Source organism: Dendrobates tinctorius, unplaced genomic scaffold (genome assembly GCF_039654945.1).
Source record: "Dendrobates tinctorius isolate UK_male_01 unplaced genomic scaffold, ASM3965494v1 ptg000276l, whole genome shotgun sequence".
In the NCBI taxonomy this organism is placed as follows: domain Eukaryota; kingdom Metazoa; phylum Chordata; class Amphibia; order Anura; family Dendrobatidae; genus Dendrobates; species Dendrobates tinctorius.
This window is the reverse complement of record NW_027361943.1, coordinates 5,037,087-5,056,116: the sequence shown is the minus strand read 5'-3', so window position 1 is coordinate 5,056,116 and position 19,030 is coordinate 5,037,087. Positions and strand designations below refer to the sequence as shown.

The 19,030-nt window shown below is 42.1% G+C and overlaps 2 protein-coding genes across 3 annotated transcripts in view; both read left to right on the top strand.

Moving 5' to 3' along the window:
* Positions 1 to 13,452, top strand: part of CUNH19orf44 (chromosome unknown C19orf44 homolog) — an 86,971-nt gene extending 73,519 nt beyond the window's left edge. The window contains 1 exon segment of the mRNA XM_073559864.1: positions 13,234 to 13,452. Coding sequence (XP_073415965.1) covers positions 13,234 to 13,311 — 78 coding nt within the window. The 3' untranslated portion in view covers positions 13,312 to 13,452.
* On the top strand, positions 219 to 7,805 carry LOC141072575 (uncharacterized). Of its 2 annotated transcripts, XM_073559862.1 has the most exons (6): positions 219 to 4,962; positions 5,046 to 5,106; positions 5,189 to 5,269; positions 5,397 to 5,592; positions 6,089 to 6,248; positions 6,356 to 7,805. In XM_073559862.1, the coding sequence occupies exons 4-6, from the start codon at positions 5,547 to 5,549 to the stop codon at positions 7,536 to 7,538; spliced, it is 1,389 nt and encodes a 462-aa protein (XP_073415963.1). In that variant the 5' UTR covers positions 219 to 4,962; positions 5,046 to 5,106; positions 5,189 to 5,269; positions 5,397 to 5,546; the 3' UTR covers positions 7,539 to 7,805. The 2 variants fall into 2 exon arrangements, with proteins under 2 accessions (XP_073415963.1, XP_073415962.1); XM_073559861.1 differs by having other exon boundaries at positions 219 to 5,106.
* Positions 13,453 to 19,030: the final 5,578 nt, after the last annotated feature.

Below are 19,030 nucleotides of genomic sequence, written 5' to 3'. Positions count from 1 at the left end.
GCAGCTGTGCTGGGGCAGCTGTGCTGTGCTGGGGCAGCTGTGCTGTGCTGGGGCAAGTGGGCTGTGCTGGGGCAGCTGTGCTGGGGCAGCTGTGCTGGGGCAGCTGGGCTGTGCTGGGGCAGCTGTCCTGGGGCAGGTGGGCAGTGCTGGGGCAGGTGGGCTGGGCTGGGGCAGCTGGGCTGTGCTGGGGCAGCTGTACTGGGGCTGGGGCCGGTGGGCTGTGCTGGGGCAGCTGGGCTCTGTGGGGTGAGGGTGGCGGCTCTCTGTGCTCCGGTGCAGGGGTGGCGGCTCCGCCAGCATTTCCTCCAAGCCCGGAGGCCCCCGCACAGGTAGGAACATTGTGACCATAACACGCAACCCCCACTTTCCTCCAAAATTTTTGGGGAAAAAAAGTGCGTCTTATGGTCCGAAAAATACGGTAAATGTGTTGTCAATCACGAGTGGTTTTTCTCCATGAACGTAAAATATCTCAACGAGATACAATTTGGCCACAAACAATTAAGAAGAGTCACACCTTAGTTAGCACCAAGGGTCTCCTCCCTGCAGACCCCCGGATCCAATATGGCCACAGGGTCCTTCGGGATCCTGCAGGGAGGCGGCTTTCTCAGTACCTGCTGAGAGCAGGCGCTGAGAAAGCATCCTCGGTGCATGTCAGATCGCTGATCTGACACTGCACTGCAAAGTGTCAGATCAGCGATCTGACACTTTACAGTAATGTCTCACAATGAGACATTATAATAAAGTGTAAAAAAATAAAAATCATGTATAAAAATAATTTATAAAATATATTCTTAAATAAAAAAATCCCTAAATTCTTTTTTTTTTTTGTAAATAAAAAAAATAAATAAAAATACACATATTTAGTATTGCCGCATCCGTAATGACCCGCCCTATAAAACTGTCCCACTAGTTAACTTTACCCTTAAGTGAATCCCTAAAAAAATAAAAAAGGCGAAAAAAGAATGCTTTATCACCATACCGCCGAACAAAAAGTGCAATAACACGCGATCAAAAAGACGGATATAAATAAACATGGTACCACTGAAAACGTCATCTTGTCCCGCAAAAGACGAGCCGCGATACAGCGTCATCAGCAAAAAAAATAAAAAAAAGTTATAGCTCGCAGAATAAAGCGATGCAAAAATAATTATATTTTTTATATAAAATTATTTTTATTGTATAAAAGCGCCAAAATATGAAAAATGATATAAATGAGGTATCACTGTAATGGTACTGACCCGAAGAATAAAACCGCTTTATCAATTTTACCGGACATGGAACGGTGTAAGTGCCCCCGTAAAGAAATTCATGAAATGCTGTTTTTTGTTCATTCTGCGTCCCAAAAATCGGAGTAAAAAGTGATTTAAAAAAAAAAAGTCAAATGCCTGAAAATGGTACCATTAAAAACGTCAACTCTTCCCGCAAAAAATAAGACCTCACATGAATCTGTGGATCAAGATATGGAAAAATTATAGCTCTCAAAATGTGGTGGTGCAAAAACTATTTTTACAATAAAAAGCGTCTTTTAGCGTGTGACATCTGCCAAACATAAAAACCCGCCATAAATAGTTAATTAAACCCCCCCCTTATCACCCCCTTAGGGAAAAATAATACAATTAAGAAAAAAGGATTTATTTCCATTTTCCTGTTAGGGCTGAGATTATTTAGGGGTGTGTTGGGGATAGGGTTGGAGTTAGAATTGGTGGGTTTCCACTGTTTAGGCACATCAGGTGCTCTCCAAATGCAACATGGCATCTGATCTCAATTCCAGCCAATTCTGCGTTGAAAAAATCAAACGGTGCTCCTTCCCTTCCAAGTTCTGCCATGCGCACAAACAGTGGTTTACCCCCACATATGGGGTATCAGCCTACTCAGGACAAATTGCACAACAACTTTTGGGGTCCAATTTCTCCTGTTACCCTTGGAAAAATAAAAAATAGGGGGCAAAAATATAATTTTTGTGGAAAAAAAATACGATTTTTTTTTTTTTTATTTTTATGGCTCTACGGTATAAACTTATGTGAAGCACTTGGGGGTTCAAAGTGCTCACCACACATCTAGATAAGTTCCTTGGGGGGGGGGTCTAGTTTCCAAAATGGGGTCACTTGTGGGGGGGTTCCACAGTTTAGGCACATCAGGGGCTCTCCAAAGGCAACATGACACCCGCAGACCATTCCATCAAAGTCTGCATTCCAAAACGTTACTACTTCCCTTCCGAGCCCCGACGTGTGCCAATGCAGTAGATTTCTCTCACATATGGGGTATCGATGTACTCAGGACAAATTGGACAACAATTTTTGGGGTCCAATTTCTCCTGTTACCCTTGGGAAAACTAAAAAAAATTGGGGACTAAAAAATCATGTTTGTGGAAAAAATATGATTTTTTATTTTCACGCCCGGGCGTGTTAAACTTCTGTGAAGCCCTTGGGGTTTCAAAGTACTCACCAGACATCTAGATAAGTTCCTTGGGGGGGTCTAGTTTCCAAAATGGTGTCATTTGTGGGGGGTTCCACTGTTTAGGCACTTCAGGGGCTCTCTAAACGCAACATGACGTCCGGTCTCCATTCCAGCCAAAAAAGTCAAATGGCACTGCTTCCCTTCCGAGCTCTGCCATGTGCACAAATAGTGGTTTACCCCCACATATGGGGTATCGGCGTACTCATGACAAATTGCGCAATAACTTTTGGGGTCCTGTACCCTTGGGAAAATAACAATTGGGGGTGAAAAGATCATGTGGAAAAATGATTTTTTTAATTGTACGGCTGTACGTTATAAACTTCTGTGAAGCCCTTGGGGTTCAAAGTTCTCACCACATATCTAGATAAGCTCCTTGGGGGGTGGGTCTAGTTTCCAAAATGGGGTCACTTGTGCGAGGGTTTCCACTGTTTAGGCATATCAGGGACTCTCCAAACGTGACATGGCGTCCGATCTGAATTCCAGCCAATTTTGCGTTGAAAAAGCCAAACGGCGCCATTCCCTTCCGAGCTCTGCCATGCGCCGAAACAGTGGTTCCCCCCACATATCAGGTATCGGCGTACTCAGGACAAATTGCACAATAACTTTTGCAGTCCAATTTCTCCTGTTACCCTTGGTAAAATAAAAAAAAAAAAATTGGACCTAAAGTAATTTTTTTGTAAAAAAAAAAAAAAAGTTAAATGTTCGCTTTTTTTTTTTTTTAAACATTCAAAAAATCCCTGTGAACCACCTGAAGGGTTAATAAACTTCTTGAATGTGGTTTTGAGTACCTTGAGGGGTGCTGTTTTCAGAATGGTGTCACTTTAGGGTATTTTTTATCATATAGATCCAATCCATCAATGTGCCTTCAAATGTGATGTGGTCCATAAAAAAAAAAAGAAAATATGATGTTAAAATGAGAAACCGTTTTTTTTCACAAATAAACGCAAGTTATATGAATGAAATTTTACCACTAAAATGAAGTACAATATGTCACAAGAAAACCATGTCAGAATCACCAGGATCCATGGAAGCGTTCCAGAGTTATTACCTCATAAAGGGACAGTGGTCAGAATTGTAAAAATTGGTCCGGTCATTAACGCACAAACCACCCTTTGGGGTAAAGGGGTTAAATCAGAGAGTTATGTCACACAAAATAATTAATAACATTTCCCACATGTCTACATCAGCACAATTTTTGAAACATGATTTATTTTATTTTTTTTTTGTTAGAAGGGTAAAAAGTGATCAGCGATTGACTAATTTTTTTTTTTAACCCAATTTGCAAAACCATTTTTTAGGAGCCACATTATATTTGAAGTGACACCATTCTAAAAACTTCACCCCTCAAGGTGTTCAAAATCACATTCAATAAGTTTATTAACCCTTCAGGTGTGTCACAGGAATTTTTGGAATGTTGAAGGAAAAAAATGTAACTTTTAAAAAAAAAAATAAAAAAAAATTTTAAACCCCAATTTTTTTATTTATTAGCCCCTGTGTAACTAATAAATGTGCAGAAAATACAAAAATTACATTTTTGCTACTAAAATAACATTTCCGGGGACGGGGCGATGTAGCAGAGCCGTGAGGACGCACCTTGAGAGAGCTCCTATAATCCGGGCAATTATCCTGACACCGAGCCTGCTGAGAGTGATATATTTGCCTGCGGCATGGTCCCCCGGGCTCCTGACAACATCTAGCTTCCCGGGAGGTGCGTGGGCAGCTTCAATGAGGAGACCCCGCAGCTGTTCAGCGAGGAGTGAGGCCTGTAGTGGGTGGCGGCCGGAATCTTGTCCTGTGTCTCCTGCAGAGAGACGAACGCCATCGTTCGGATCCCGCTCCTGAGGAGACCTGTGGGCTGACTCAGCGATTCTTGGAGGTATTTGCAGGGGAATCGCGGTGTGAGCTCTGCGAAATGAGTGCACATATAGCAGGATACAGCAGGCCTCCATTAATAAAGGCAAGGGGCAGCTCAGGTGCAAACTACTGATAAAAACAACCACCCCACACCTACCAAACCATGGAGGGGTTGGCTGCCTAGTAGAAAAAATGCACATAGATAAGGCTTGCATAGGACGTCAGTCACACATGTAAGTGTGATTCAAAGTGTCTGGATTGCAACCTATTAGTGACGCCCATAGTATTCTCAGGCGGGCTGCTCCAGCATTATAATATGCAACACACAGTGACAGACGCCCCAATAGACCAAGCCAACAAAAAGAGGCCCGGCTGCATCCTGCAAAAAATGATATAAGGCTGGTTTCACATTTGCGTTTTTTCCCCCTATATTTAACATGGGTGCGCATACGTGCGTATTGGCATGCGCACGTATGCATTTTTCGTGGTGTGCGATTTTATATTCCAGACGCTACATGTTGCATTTTTTTATACATGTCTATATAAAGGAGGTGTCTGCCAACACTGTACCACAACTATAGTGACAGACTGGAGAGCAGAAATTCAGCTAAAAACGAACCCATCTTCAATCCCAGATTCAGCGTCAAGAATGTGAGTATTATTACATCTAATAATGTATGCCTGTCCTTTTAAATTGTATATGTACTAATGCGTTTTATTATTTTTACATGCAGTATGTCATCGGAATCAGAATATTCCCCATCCCGGCAGGAACTGGCGCAAGCAGACCGTGAGGTGATTATTTTCGTGCGTTTGGTAAGTATATCTGCTGCTTCTCCAAATCGCTTACGTTTGTTTGTTGGGTTTTTTTTTTCAGACATCGTCATCTTCTGCGGACGTGACTACTGAGGGCGAACAGTAGGAGCAGCCAAGCCAAGTCCCGGTGGTGATACGGAATGTAAGTATCAAATGATTTGTAATGTTCTTTATTTTTTATCTTCTATATTTCATCTTTTCTGGATTTTTTTTTTGTAACTTTTTATTCACTCAAAATTTGAATATTCTAATGAATGTGTTTTGTCTAGGTTCCACAACGGGATGAAGACGTATACCTGGATAATGAGCAGCTTATCAGCCTGGTTCAGGAGCGTGCCCCGTTGTGGGACAGCCGTGACCGGCTGTACAAGGACAATGTGGTGACCCGGTGGCTATGGAATGAGGTGGCCGCAGCGTTGATGGATGGCTGGGACAGCGCCACGGCATCCTCCAAAAAGGCGTTTAGTAAGTATTTCCCTGCTCTGTTATGCCGCAGTGACTATTGTCCTTGATGGCACTGTTGGGTTTCGTGCTAGATATAGTCTAGCAGGAAACCCAACAGTGTCATCTGGCTCTACAGTGACTGCTTTGGGTATTGTATTGCTGTATTGTGCCGCAGTGACTATTGTCCTTGATGGCACTGTTGGGTTTCGTGTTAGATATATTCTAGCAGGAAACCCAACAGTGTCATCGTGCTCTACAGTGACTGCTTTGGGTATTGTATTGCTGTATTGTGCCGCAGTGACTATTGTCCTTGATGGCACTGTTGGGTTTTGTGCTAGATATATTCTAGCAGGAAACCCAACAGTGTCATCTGGCTCTACAGTGACTGCTTTGTGTATCGTATTGCTGTATTGTGCCGCAGTGACTATTGTCCTTGATGGCACCTTTGAGTTTAGTGATAGCATATGTCGTGCATCAAACACAATTGTTACATGTTGTTGGTTTGTTTTTCCAACAGTGGACAAACTCCGAACACGTTGGCGCTCGATCATGGACCGCTTCAATAGTGATGTTCGTGCTGAGGGCCAGGTTCGCAGTGGATCTGCGTCAAGGACAAGAACAAGATACCGATACTATCATGCGTTGCAGTTCCTAAGACCTGTCCTTGCCACCAGATCGTAAGTATTACAATTTTTTTTTTTTTTTTAGTAATCTGTGTTTTTCTAATCCACAGCTGATGCTTCTTGTAAAGGCATGATAGTAATGATTTTCCTTTCTTCCACAGCACCTGGAGCAGCACCCTGCAACCTGGCCCTGGAGCGGTCCTTCATCGGACGTCCTCTGACCCGTCCCAGCCATCCGACAGCCAGGAAGCACCTTGCAGGTCAGCCACACAGACCGCTGGTGACCAGGAAGCTGGTCCATCAGGTGTTCCCCTGTCCCAGGTCTCTGCCACTGGTTATGCGGGCACTACCCGCCAGCGGCAGAGGGCCTTGGACAGGAATGTCTTGCCCGAGTTTATGCACTTGAGCGAGGCCTTTAATGCCAGCCTCAAGTCGCTGTCCGACAGAGTGGAAAGCGGTTTTTCACTCATGGAACGTGGTTTTAACCAGATGGAACACCGCTTCCATTCTGTTGAACAGCGCCTTGACCGTCTGGAGGCCGACCTCAACAGACCAGTGCACCATTTTTTTAGTAAGATTGAAAAGGACATGGCGGAACACCTTAGTCCTGAGCAACAGCTGAATGTGCTGCAGGCCTGCAACAATGCTTTCTTGCAGGCTATGCAGCATAATCGTTACGGGCAGCAGTCAGTGGTGTCATTTCCACCTGTGCCACCATTGACTCGCTTCACCTCACTACCGACTTGTGCTGCATACCACTGCACGGACACCTCTATTCAAAGCCAGGACACCCACCGTTACACCACCAAAAGTCTGAGTGCAGCTGGTCACTTCACCAACACCACCATGGCAAGCGCTGCTCCTGTCTGGAGCACCACCGCCACCCCCATGCATGCTTGGAGCACAGCCACCACTATGCAAATATGGAACAGCCCTGCCACTACAACAACATGTAGTAGCCCTGCCGCCACCATTCCTCCTGCAAGGACGAGCACTGCCACCGCCACCACAGAGCAGCAGCCACTGCAGCAGCAGCAGCCACAGCTGCAGACGGGGGACCCACATTCAATATTTGCCCCAAGTTCAAGGCGCCATCAATCAAGGTGGGCATTGGGCCCAAGTAGGTCCAAGCAGACAAATTTACGGAGACAAGCACTTAGGACCAATGTCCCTGAACCTCTTTCCTCTCCAAGTGTTTCTAGTTCAATTCCCATAACTGGACTCCCTTCCCCCACAAGTTTTGTTGCCCCTTCCCCTAGAACACCTTCTTCAACTGTAAGTTCTGCATCTTCCCTGCACACCCCCAACTTGCAACCATCTGCCCCCAAACACAGAAAAAAATAAAGTTTTCTTTAATTTTTCTGGTTAAAAATAAATTTAAAATTTCTGGTTCACCATAGCAAAGTTTGATTAATGTTTTTGGCGCCGCTCACACACACTGCGCCGTACACACAATGCGACTTAAACTTTGCAAGATGTCATAAAAAGTGTTTGGAGGATTGGCTGTTTGTACCATCCTCATTTCACTTATTGTGATTCTAGGCAAGGGGGATTATTGATATACCTTGTAATTAACAACATACTCTTGTGTGTTGAATCCACTGATGGGTAAAATACACATCATATGTTAAATACCAAGGCCTAGTATAATAACTAGCGTTTTACCGACTAGGTTCTGGTTTCCTGAAACACAAACTGGTGAAACTCGGGCAAAAAAAAGGCGAGTGTCTTTGCATTGTGGTTTGGTTTTGAACGAATCTCCTACTTGTTTTCCACTAGTTGGACAAGTTTCACTTGAAACAAATTTGGTTTCATGAAACCCGATCCTACCAAAGTCGCTCAAATGTCATAATCATAACTATTTATCAATCATGGCCTGGTTAATACACATATCATATTTAACCTGCAGCTTTGCTTACGTACCAATATATTTAACGCAGACCAGCGATGCTGCGTTTTAACTCATGTGTATTTACCTGCGCAGGTTTGAGAACATCATGAATTCACAGGTATACATGGGAAGTTTTTTATTTTATTGGAGTGTAAAAACATAGTGCACTCGGTACTGGTATCAAATCAGGTTTTTTATTAACATACACAAACGAAAACATTCTTACACCATTTCATCTTGCCAGTGCACCCGTCCTACATCAGAGATAAAGTAGGCCGCAAATTGGTCCCTCATTTAGCCAACTTCAACGGATGACCTGAGAGGGTGCTGAGTGAATTCAGGCAATGGGTTAGGAGCAGCATCATCCAGTTCAAAGGTCGGGTGCTCTTTAGCCATCACAAAATTATGTAGAACCACACACGCCTTCACCACCTCATCCACTGTTTCAAGTTTAAGATTAATGGCTGTGCCGAGAATTCGCCATCTGGAGACAAGAATCCCAAAAGCACACTCGACAGTTCTTCTGGCCCTGGTCAGCCTGTAATTAAATATTTTTTTGTGTGGTCCAAGTCCCGGCTGGAGTAGGGTTTCAGTAAGTTTGCGCACATTTGAAAAGCCTCATCCCCAACCATTACAAAGGGCAGTGGCGGAGCTTCGGAGTGAGGAAGAGGCCGTGACATAGGGAAATTAAATTGGTTGCCATACAACCTCTGGCCCATGTCCGAGTTCTTAAAAGCCTGTGAGTCATTACCACGGCCAAATGCTCCACTGTCCACTGCTACAAACATACATCCGGCATCCACAATGGCCATGAGTACTATTGAAAAATACTTTTTGTAATTATAGTACTCAGATCCAGTTCTTTTGGGTTTGATGATCCGTATGTGTTTACCATCAACAGCTCCCAAACAGTTGGGGAAATTGCATACTGTCCAGAATTTGTCAGCAATTTCCATCCACTTTTCAGCGGTGGGCAGGGGCATAAATTCTGGACAAAGAACATTCCAGAGAGCCCGGCAGGTGTCCGCAACAATTCCAGACAAGATAGAGATTACAATACGGTACTGGAAGTGTAGTGAAGATAGGGTTTCTCCAGTCGCCAGGAATCTGTGAAACAGAGAAAGAAGTAAAATTAATATTTCTGTATATGGTTTTGTAAAACTATAAAATAAAATATTAGTACATTCACGAAAAATAATTAGTCAAGGTTTTGAATAGTACATGTTAAAAAAAACAAACCATCAGACCCCACCCCTTGGTTTTTAAATATTACGTACCGTAATGTCACCAGTAGCCGTTCCTCAGGATGAATCGCACGACGGAGCTGTGTGTCCTGTCTCCGGATGGATTCTTGGACACGAGCAAGCAAATCCCTGAAGCTTCCTTGGGACATCCGGATATAATGTGTAAATTTCTCCGGGTTTGCCTGTAGCTCACTGTAGAGGGTGTGGTATGCCCCACGGCTCTCCCGGAGTTCAACAATCGGATGTATCCACATACGCCGCCGCTGCCGTCTTCGCTGCCTCTCTCTCTTCCTTTGTTCATGGCAAGCAACTGCATAAGCCTGAGCCATCGCGATGTCCAAATCCAAGTTGAAGTGAAAACTCTTCCAGCGCAGATCCATGTTGACACGACTACAATCAAGCAAATGTGAAGAATACTGTAGACAGGATATATATATTAGCATACCACACCGCAACTGACGTCCCATTGGTCGTGTGTGTTGCCAGATTGTTATTTGTTTTTGTTTTTTTGGGTGAGGACAAACAATGTGGAAAAAAACGCAAACGCATACAAACGCATAAAAACGCGTTTTTTTCCTGCATGCGCATAAAAATACTTGAAAAAAACGCAGCGTTTGTATGTGTTTATGCGTCTTTTCCATGCTTTTTTTGCGCAAAAAAAGCGCTGCAAAAAAAAGCAAGTGTGAAAGTAGCCTTAGTGCAAAAAATTAATGCATACAATGAGTACATTAAATGAGGTATTGGTTAATATTTTGGCCAAAATAGATAGAGCCTGCAAGCCACGTCAAGGCTCCTCATAATTTGCAGGTCCCTAACACTAATAACAAAACAGCTAACATAGAAAAAAAATTCAAAAAAACTCATACCACAACATATGGCCAAACAGTCAAACCGTGCTCCCTCCATTCCAAGCCCTGGCGTGTGCCCAAACAGTGGTTTACCCCCACATATGGGGTATTAGTGTACTCAGGAAAAATTGCACAACAACTTTGGGGGTCTAATTTCTCCTTTTACCCTTGGCAAAATAAAAAATTGGGGGCTAAAAAAATATTTTTGTGGAAAACAAATGATTTTTTTATTTTCACGGGTCTGTGTTATAAACTTCTGTGAAGAACTTGGGGGTTCAAACTGCTCACCACACATCTAGATAAGTTCCTTGGGTGGTCTAGTTTCCAAAATGGGGTCACTTGTGGGTGGTTTCCACTGTTTAGGCACATCAGAGGCTCTGCAAACGTAACATGACGCCTGCAGACCATTCCATCAAAGTCGATATTTCAAAACGTCACTACTTCCCTCCCGAGTGCCGACGTGTGCCCGAACAGTGGTCCCCCCCCACACTTCAAATGTGAGGTGGTCCCTAAAAAAAAAAAAAAAAAAAATGGTTTTGTAAATTTTGTTGTAAAAATTAGAAATCGATGGTCAACTTTTAACCCTTATAACTTCCTAACAAAAAAATATTTTGCTTCCAAAATTGTGCTGATGTAAAGTAGACATGTGGGAAATGTTATTTATTAACTATTTTGTGTCACAAAAAACTCTCTGGTTTAACAGAATAAAAATTTGAAAATTTTCACCAAATTTCCATTTTTTTCACAAATAAACGCAAAAATTATCGACCTAAATTTACCACTAACATGAAGCCCAATATGTCACGAAAAAACAGTCTCAGAATCGCTAGGATGCGTTGAAGCGTTCCTGAGTTATTACCTCATAAAGGGACACTGGTCAGAATTGCAAAAAATGGCCAGGTCATTAAGGTCAAAATAGGCTGGGTCATGAAGGGGTTAATGAGATTAATTAAAAAAAAAACTGCATTTTACTTGTGTTATCTTTGTCTAATATTTAAATTTGGTGTTTTTGTAGCTATTAAAGAGAAATTATCACCAATCTTGAGCGGCCCATTTTATTTCATAGGACAGTGGGTAGCCCTGGATTGGTGACTTTTCTAAACTTAATCTTTTAACAATACCATGCAGAACTAACCCCAATGTCCCTCTAAAGTGCCTGACTTTATAGAAAAGTCGTGCCCGAATATGCGGGTTTTGGGATCCCAACATGTAGATCGGGATTCATTACCCTCCTCCGCTGCTGTCGCAGTGAAGGAACGTCTCATTCTTTCCAGTGTACTTTTGTGTTCTGTAGCGGCTTAAAAATGTTTTGCAGCATAGCTGGATTACTGGAAAGAGCAAGATCTTGCTATTCTACTGTGAGCACAGCCGCGGAGGGCTCTGGGTTCCCTCTCTGTATGCAGGGATCACACAACCGGATGCCCACTGTTTTATGGTGTAAAAAAATCAGCCCCAGATTGGTGATGGGTACTCTTTTAAATTAAACACTTTGACCCTGTATAAACCCAGTACTACTTCCAGCTGATGGGCTTTTACATTTGTATGTGTAGACAATAGCCTTATTTTGCCTGCAAGTACAATAACACCTTCCTGACATGTGACTTGCTTGTATGTCACTCATCGGGTGCAGGTGTATGGAGCGGACTCGGACGCTGAGCCCTCCTCATCCATGCCAGGCTCGATCACTGCTGTTTAACTACTGACTATGTCGCTTAAACATAGTAAGTATGTCTTAGGTGACTTTTAAATGTTCGCTTTTACTATGCAGTGCAACAATACTTCAGTTTTGCAAAACATAATGAAAATTGCAGACTAGTCAAAGATTCCAGGATAACTGAAAAATTAAGGGAAAGGGTAAAAAAAACAACTTTCTAAAAACATTAAAACTTACTAGAAACATTGCCCGACTTTTCCCAATATAAAAATGATTTTTTTTTGTATTGGCAACTGTGCAAAATTATGCTATGATTATATAATATAGAATAAGGGTATGTGCACACGATGTATTTTTCAGGCAGATTCTCCCTGGAACCTGCCTAGAAGATCAGCTAAAAACTACTACAAAGAATGAACACTTAGGCTATGTGAACACGGTGCGGATTCTGCGGCGGATCCGCAGTGTTTCTGGCCCTGCGGGTCCGCAGCAATTTCTGCTGCGTTGTATAGTACCATTGTTTCCAATGGTAAAACCAAAAACGCAGTGCACATGCTGCGGATTTTTCCGCGCCGATTTGCTGCGGGTTACCTTCTGCAGCATGTCAATTCTTTGTGCAGAATCCGCTGCGGTTTCACATCTCCTCCATTGTAGAGGTGTGAAACCGCAGGGCTAAACCGCAGGTATACCCCAGGTCTTTTTGACCTGTGGTTTTTCCAAAATCCACACCACCGAAAACTATGTGTGCACATAGCCTAAAGACCACTTTCTGTGCACGTTCTGTCTTTTGTCATGTCTGACTTTGAAAGCGTTTAGAAGACGTAGCATGTTCACACTCTGGGTGACTTCCGCTTTGAAGCCAACATGTATGCAGCATTTAAAGTCCATATAAAAGCTGTTGGCGGCAAAACTATTGCAAAAATGAGGAGAAAAACCACCACAGGCTGTTTCCTTGGAAAACTTGGCGAGTACGTCGCGTGTTCACATTCCCTAAATCGAATCTCCAGAATTGGCATTTTTGAGAGTATAAAAAAAAAACAGAAAGAAACAAAACAACTGTACAGGTTTGGTATTGTCATAATGCCTGCTGACATAAACGCTGCAAACAACAATAAATTAAACATTAGCAGAATTGTGCTTTTTTTTCCCCACTATTTCACGGCACTTAATTTTTCCTCCTTTATTACATTGTTAGAAAATGAATGATGTCATTCTAAACTACAACTCATTCTGTGAAATTATGAAGCTCTCATATGGCTATAAACAAAAAAAATAAAGTTATGGCTTTTGGAAGAAGTGTCTGAAAAAAAGAGTGCAAAAGTAAAAATGGTCTACATTGGGAAGGGGCTAGGCAGCAGATCCTGAACAAGCTTCAGTACTTTTCTATGTTTTTTTGTTTCAGTACATTCAGCAGCAGAGGACTTTACAATGGGAGAGGAGGCCAAAACAGGAGTCGAGTGGATCACATTCTCTACACTGAGACCAGGACCGAACATCTGGCATTACAATTTGTTTACAATGTACAATCTTTGGATGGATAAATTCAAGGAATACCCTTTTTGTAATGGTTTTATACTGACTGTGACTCAAAAGATTACAAATTTGGCTGCTGTTTTTTTTAGCAGTGGTTTTCTATTTATTTCAGCTATTTTGTCTGTTCTCCACTGATATACTACTTATAGTATTCTGCTGGGTTGGTTTTGGAAGCAGAGAGTTGTTGATCTGCACTCTATCTCAAACAGAAGATTTGTACACATGTGGCCACAATTCTTACGACCCTCATGTTAAAGCAAGCCACCCCCACAATGGTCACTGACACAACTTGAGACTGATAAAAGTAAGTTACAGATTAAAGTGGAACCTGTCAGCAGTCTTGGCCGATATATATATGCGTCCATCACCTTTCAGGGCTTATATACAGCATTGTATAATGCTGTATATAAGCCCCCAATCCGACCTGTAAGAGTAGAAAAATATCCTTTATTATAGTCACCTGTGGGGCGGTCCAGTCCGAGGGGAGTCACTGATCTTCGTCCGGCGCCTCCCATCTTCTTGTGATCTCCACCCTCCTGCTTGCTTCTTGTGGACTATGGGTCCCTGTATCATCCACGCAGGCTCCCCGGCATCACACTCCTGCGCAGCTGTACTTCTCTGGCTAGTTGAGGGCAGAGCAAAGTCCTGCAGTGCACAGGTGCCGGGAACAGTCAGAGAAGCCCAGTGCCTGCGCACTGCAGTACTTTGTTCTGCCATCAACAGGGCAGAGAAGTACTCCTGCACAGGAGTGCGATGCCAGGGAGCCTGTGTGGATGATGCAGGGGCGTGTCATCAACAAGAAGCAAGCAGGAGGGCGGCGATCATAAGAAGATGGGAGGCTCAGGACCAGCGACAACCCAACGGACTGGACCACCATGCAGGTGAGTATAGTAAGTTATTTTTCTGTTCTTCCAGGTTGGATTGGGGGATTATATACAGCATTATACTATGCTGTATATCAGAGAAAACAAAAAGCAAAAAACACAAATATCCTGAGCTAAAAAGTAAAAAATATACTGCAAATAATGCATAAAGGTAGTAATAATAATAAAGGTATTTAGTAAACATAATTTTGATCAAAATAATGTACAAGCCATCCCGCCACGTCACGGCAACCCTTGTGGGACAGTCCCTACTCTAGTATTTAAAACCTTTTCACTTGCCAAGTGACGTGAATGTGAATAAGGATCGAGCGGCTGAACCACTAGTAACAGCTTAGGCCAGACTGGATGGCTTTCCCAGCTCAGAAAAAGGGCGGTCACACCCATATATGCACTGAATGCACAATGAAATGAATTAAAAACAAATCTGAACTGAGAAAGTAAGTTAATGTGTATGCACAATGTAAGTGCATATTAACACATGACCATTAACCAGAGAAAACAAAAAGCAAAAAACACAAATATCCTGAGCTAAAAAGTAAAAAATATACTGCAAATAATGCATAAAGGTAGTAATAATAAGGGTATTTAGTAAACATAATTTTGATCAAAATAATGTACAAGCCATCCCGCCACGTCACGGCAACCCTTGTGGGACAGTCCCTACTCTAGTATTTAAAACCTTTTCACTTGCCAAGTGACGTGAATGTGAATAAGGATCGAGCGGCTGAACCACTAGTAACAGCTTAGGCCAGACTGGATGGCTTTCCCAGCTCAGAAAGAGGGCGGTCACACCCATATATGCACTGAATGCACAATGAAATGAATTGTTTTTAGTTTTTTATGCTGTATATCAGCCCTGAAAGGTGATGGCCGTATCTTATATCGGCCAAAACTGCTGACAGGTTCCCTTTTTAAATTTACTGAATATCAACTAATGGGAAGCAGACATTGCTATTGAATTGTGGTTCAACAGGAAAATAAAAAATGCAAACTAAGATAACTTGCCCGGACAAAAATGATGTTTTCCTTAACTTAACCCCCTTTCCTGCCTGAGACATATCCATATGTCCCTGTGACCTGGGCCTTTATTGACCTGGGACTTATGGATACGTCCTGGCGATTTTGTGCGTACATGATGACATCTGGGTCACCAGAGCTAGCAAATTTGCTACATTATGCTCAGAGCATGATCAGCATCTTACTCTGTCCGTGCAGTCCTCACAGTTTGCATAGCATAGGGATCAGCCTACAAAAAATGATAGTCCCATAGTGAGGGATAAAGTAAAAAAGTTTAAAAAAAAAAAAGTTTTTTAAAAATATATAAAAAAAAAAACATTATATTGTACCCATAAATAAATATTTTTATGAAAAAAATATAAACAATAAGGGTAAGTTCACACTGGGCGTTTCTTTGCTGCTTTTGTTTTCTGCAGCAAATCCTGATTTCTTGGCAGGAAAGAAGCTGCGGCAAAAATGCAGGTTTAGGTGCATTTTTTTTTTTTTTTGGTGCTTTTTTTTGTGTCTCTTTGTCCATGCTTATGTCCATGACTTTGCTATAGAAAAAATGCTGCAAATAATGATACCTGCGTTTTTTCAACACCTATTTAAGCCAATGGGTGAAAAACGCTGCAAAAATGCTGAAAGAAGTGACATACTCTATGTCCAAAAAAGCAGCAAAGCAAATCCTGATGACACAAAAAACCAATGTGTGTGCATGAGATTTCTGAAATCTCATAGGCTTTGCTGGTACTGTAAAAAGCAGCTGAAAATTAGCATAAAAAAGGCAGCAAAAACGCCCAGTGTGAGCATACCCTAAAAGTACACATATTTGTTAACACCGCATCGAACAACCCAACCTATGAATCTGTCCCACTAAGTAACCCCTTTTGTGAACACCATAAAAAAAATCAAGGCAAATAACAATGCTTTACCATTATACTTCTGAACAAAAAGTGGAATAAAAAGACGAATATAAATAAACACGGTACCACTGAAAACGTAATCTTGTCCTGCAAAAACAAACCATCATACAGCTCCATCAGCGAAAAAATTAAAAAGTTATAGCTCTCAGAATAAAACAATGCAAAAATAATTATTTTTTTCTACAAAATAGTTTTTTATTGTGTAAAAGCGGCAAAACTTAAAAAAAACTATATAACTGGGGTATCATTGCAATCGTACTGACCCGAAGAATGAAGCTGCCTTATCAGTTTTACCACACACGGAACGACCTAATCCCCACCACTCCCAAACAATTCCTGAATTGCTGATTTTGTCCATTCTGCCTCCCAAAGATCGCAGTAAAGATCGGCTCACATTTATCCTGCTCTCTGCGCTGAGCGCTTGCAGCAGGGTTTCTGTGTAAATCTGAAATACATGATTCAGACAGAACCCCCGGCGGAAAATTATAGTATAATGAGGCAGATAGAGGCACTGTGGATGCAATAGGACCTGTGATTCAGTGGTGTCCATCTCTTTAGGATTGCATAAAAGTGCCGTCGGCCATAGTTTTGTGCTCTTCTGAAAAGATGGACAATGTTGAGCAGAGGCCAGATGGAGTCCAGAGCGATTCTGCTGCCTCATAGTGAATGGATCCCTCGGGGGTTTCATCTGAATCACGTCACTCTGAGATTTAGATGGAAACCTCAATGTAAGTGCTCAGCGTAGAGCGCCGGATAAATGTGATCGCAAACATTATGTAAAATGTACTCAATAATAGATTCATCTCAATCCCCCAAAAGAAGCAAGTCCCCACTCAGATCTGTCATCAGGTAACAGAAATATAGGGGGCTTCCGTTACTTGGTAGTACAATGGCTTTGGAAAAGCGAAATGGCTCCTCGCCCCTCAAAAGAAATTAAGCAAATTCTGCTCTCCCAATTCCAAAAGCCCATCTCCTTTCTGAACTCTACATTGTACCTTAACCACATATAGCGTCCACATGTTTGTCATTTCTGAAGCAATGAGAGCCCGCCTAACGCGTGCCTGCAGAAGCATAAGCTGGGCATAGCGTACTGGTCACTACAATGGCAGTTTGTAGTTTTCTCTTGGCAACATTCATTGCTGCTTGTTCCTGGAAAACATCCATGGAGTCAAAATCGCTACTACACCTGTAGATAATTTCCGAAAGGCATATAATTTCCAAAATAGGGTCACTTGAGGGGGGATTCTGCTTTTCTAGCAATTAGAGGCTCTGTATATGGACTCCACAACTATTTTAGTAAAATCTGCGCTCCAGGAGGCGAATAGCGCTCCATCCTTTCCGAGTCTCTCTGTATGGCTTAGCAGTACTGTACAGCCACATATGGGGTATTGCCATGTTCAGTAGAAATTGTGGGACAAATTATGGTGCCATTTTTATCCACTTCATGTGTAGAAATGTAAAATCTGTTGCTAAAATAAAATTTTGGTGGTAAAAATGTAATTGTTTCTTTACTGCCCAATGGTATAAAATTCAAGTGACACACCTGTGGTGTTAATATGATCACTGCACCCCTAGATGAATTCATTGAGAGGTGTAGTTTGTAAAATGGGGTAAATTATGGGGGCTTATGCTGTTCTGGCAACTCAGGGGCTCTCCCAGTGGGGCATGGCTCCCGCAACTATAACCGTAAAATCTGCACTATAGTATAGGAAAGATGTATATCTTTGTACCGTGTTAGCCAGTGGATAGAAAAATATTCAGGATTGAGAGTCCTCAGTAGTTGATACCTTTTAATGGCTAACTGAAAAGATGGTAACACATTGCAAGCTTTCGAGACTACTCAGGTCTCTTCATCAGACTAGACTAATACAAAATCTGAAGTCACATATTTATGCACAATACAGCCTAGAAAAAATGCAATAGATAAGACAAGTGACGTGAAGCAGAACTATCAATATGGGAGAGGTACTCCCAGGTGCTTTCACCTGCATTACATCTAATGTGGTGTACTTAATTATTTGTACTAAATGTCCAACTGGGGGTCTGTATGTGGGGGAGACTGGGCAAAAGCTTAGAACAAGGATTACAAAGGACTTACAAAGGACTTTCAGAACAGCAGAGAGAATTATAGGCTCCCCCTGCCTAAAATCCAGGATCTTTATGATAAGAGTATTCGATCCCACGCATTGAAAATTTCATCCGATCCCTCTCACCCGGGACACTCCTCATTCCAACTACTCCCTTCAGGACGTCGCTTCAGAGTCCCCAAATGCAGTACCAACCGCCATATGAACAGCTTCTATCCACTCTCTGTTCAACAATTAAATCGTCATGTGTAGACTATATACTGTATCTGTCTTGTTAGATGTTACTTGTTGTATCTGTTGTTATATATTATGTTGCCTCTTTGCCACAAAGAATTCCTTGTATATATGTAATATGTACTTGGCGATAATAATAAATTTGATTTGATTTGAGGATGAATGCTCATCGTCACACAATAAGAGAAAAAAGAATGGATCTACCTGTGGCAAAACATTTCTGTATCCCTGATCACAGCAGCGTGGATATGAAATTACTGGTATTGAAAGGTAACTTCAATTCTCAGAGAGAGAGACGAGTTTGGGAGTACAAATTTATGACGAACTTTGACACTCTCAGTGCTGGAATGAATGTGTCGCATGGATTTATGTCTTTTTACATCAATTAAGGAATTTCCTTTTAAAACTAGACCCCAATCAGAGGACCATAAAACATCCGGACTCCTTATCTATGAACTGGTCCAATGCTTATATTTATGTTTCTCCCTCTCCCATATTGATAGTTCTGCTTCACGTCACTTGTCTTATCTATTGCATTT

What these genes read in the sequence shown, in the direction of transcription:
- LOC141072575 (XM_073559862.1), top strand. Translation starts at nt 5,547, where the DNA reads ATGGATGGCTGGGACAGCGCCACGGCATCCTCCAAAAAGGCGTTTA. An exon ending in ATCCTCCAAAAAGGCGTTTA is followed by an intron (nt 5,593 to 6,088) that starts GTAAGTATTTCC and finishes TTTTTCCAACAG; the next exon opens with TGGACAAACTCCGAACACGT. An exon ending in CCTGTCCTTGCCACCAGATC is followed by an intron (nt 6,249 to 6,355) that starts GTAAGTATTACA and finishes TTTCTTCCACAG; the next exon opens with CACCTGGAGCAGCACCCTGC.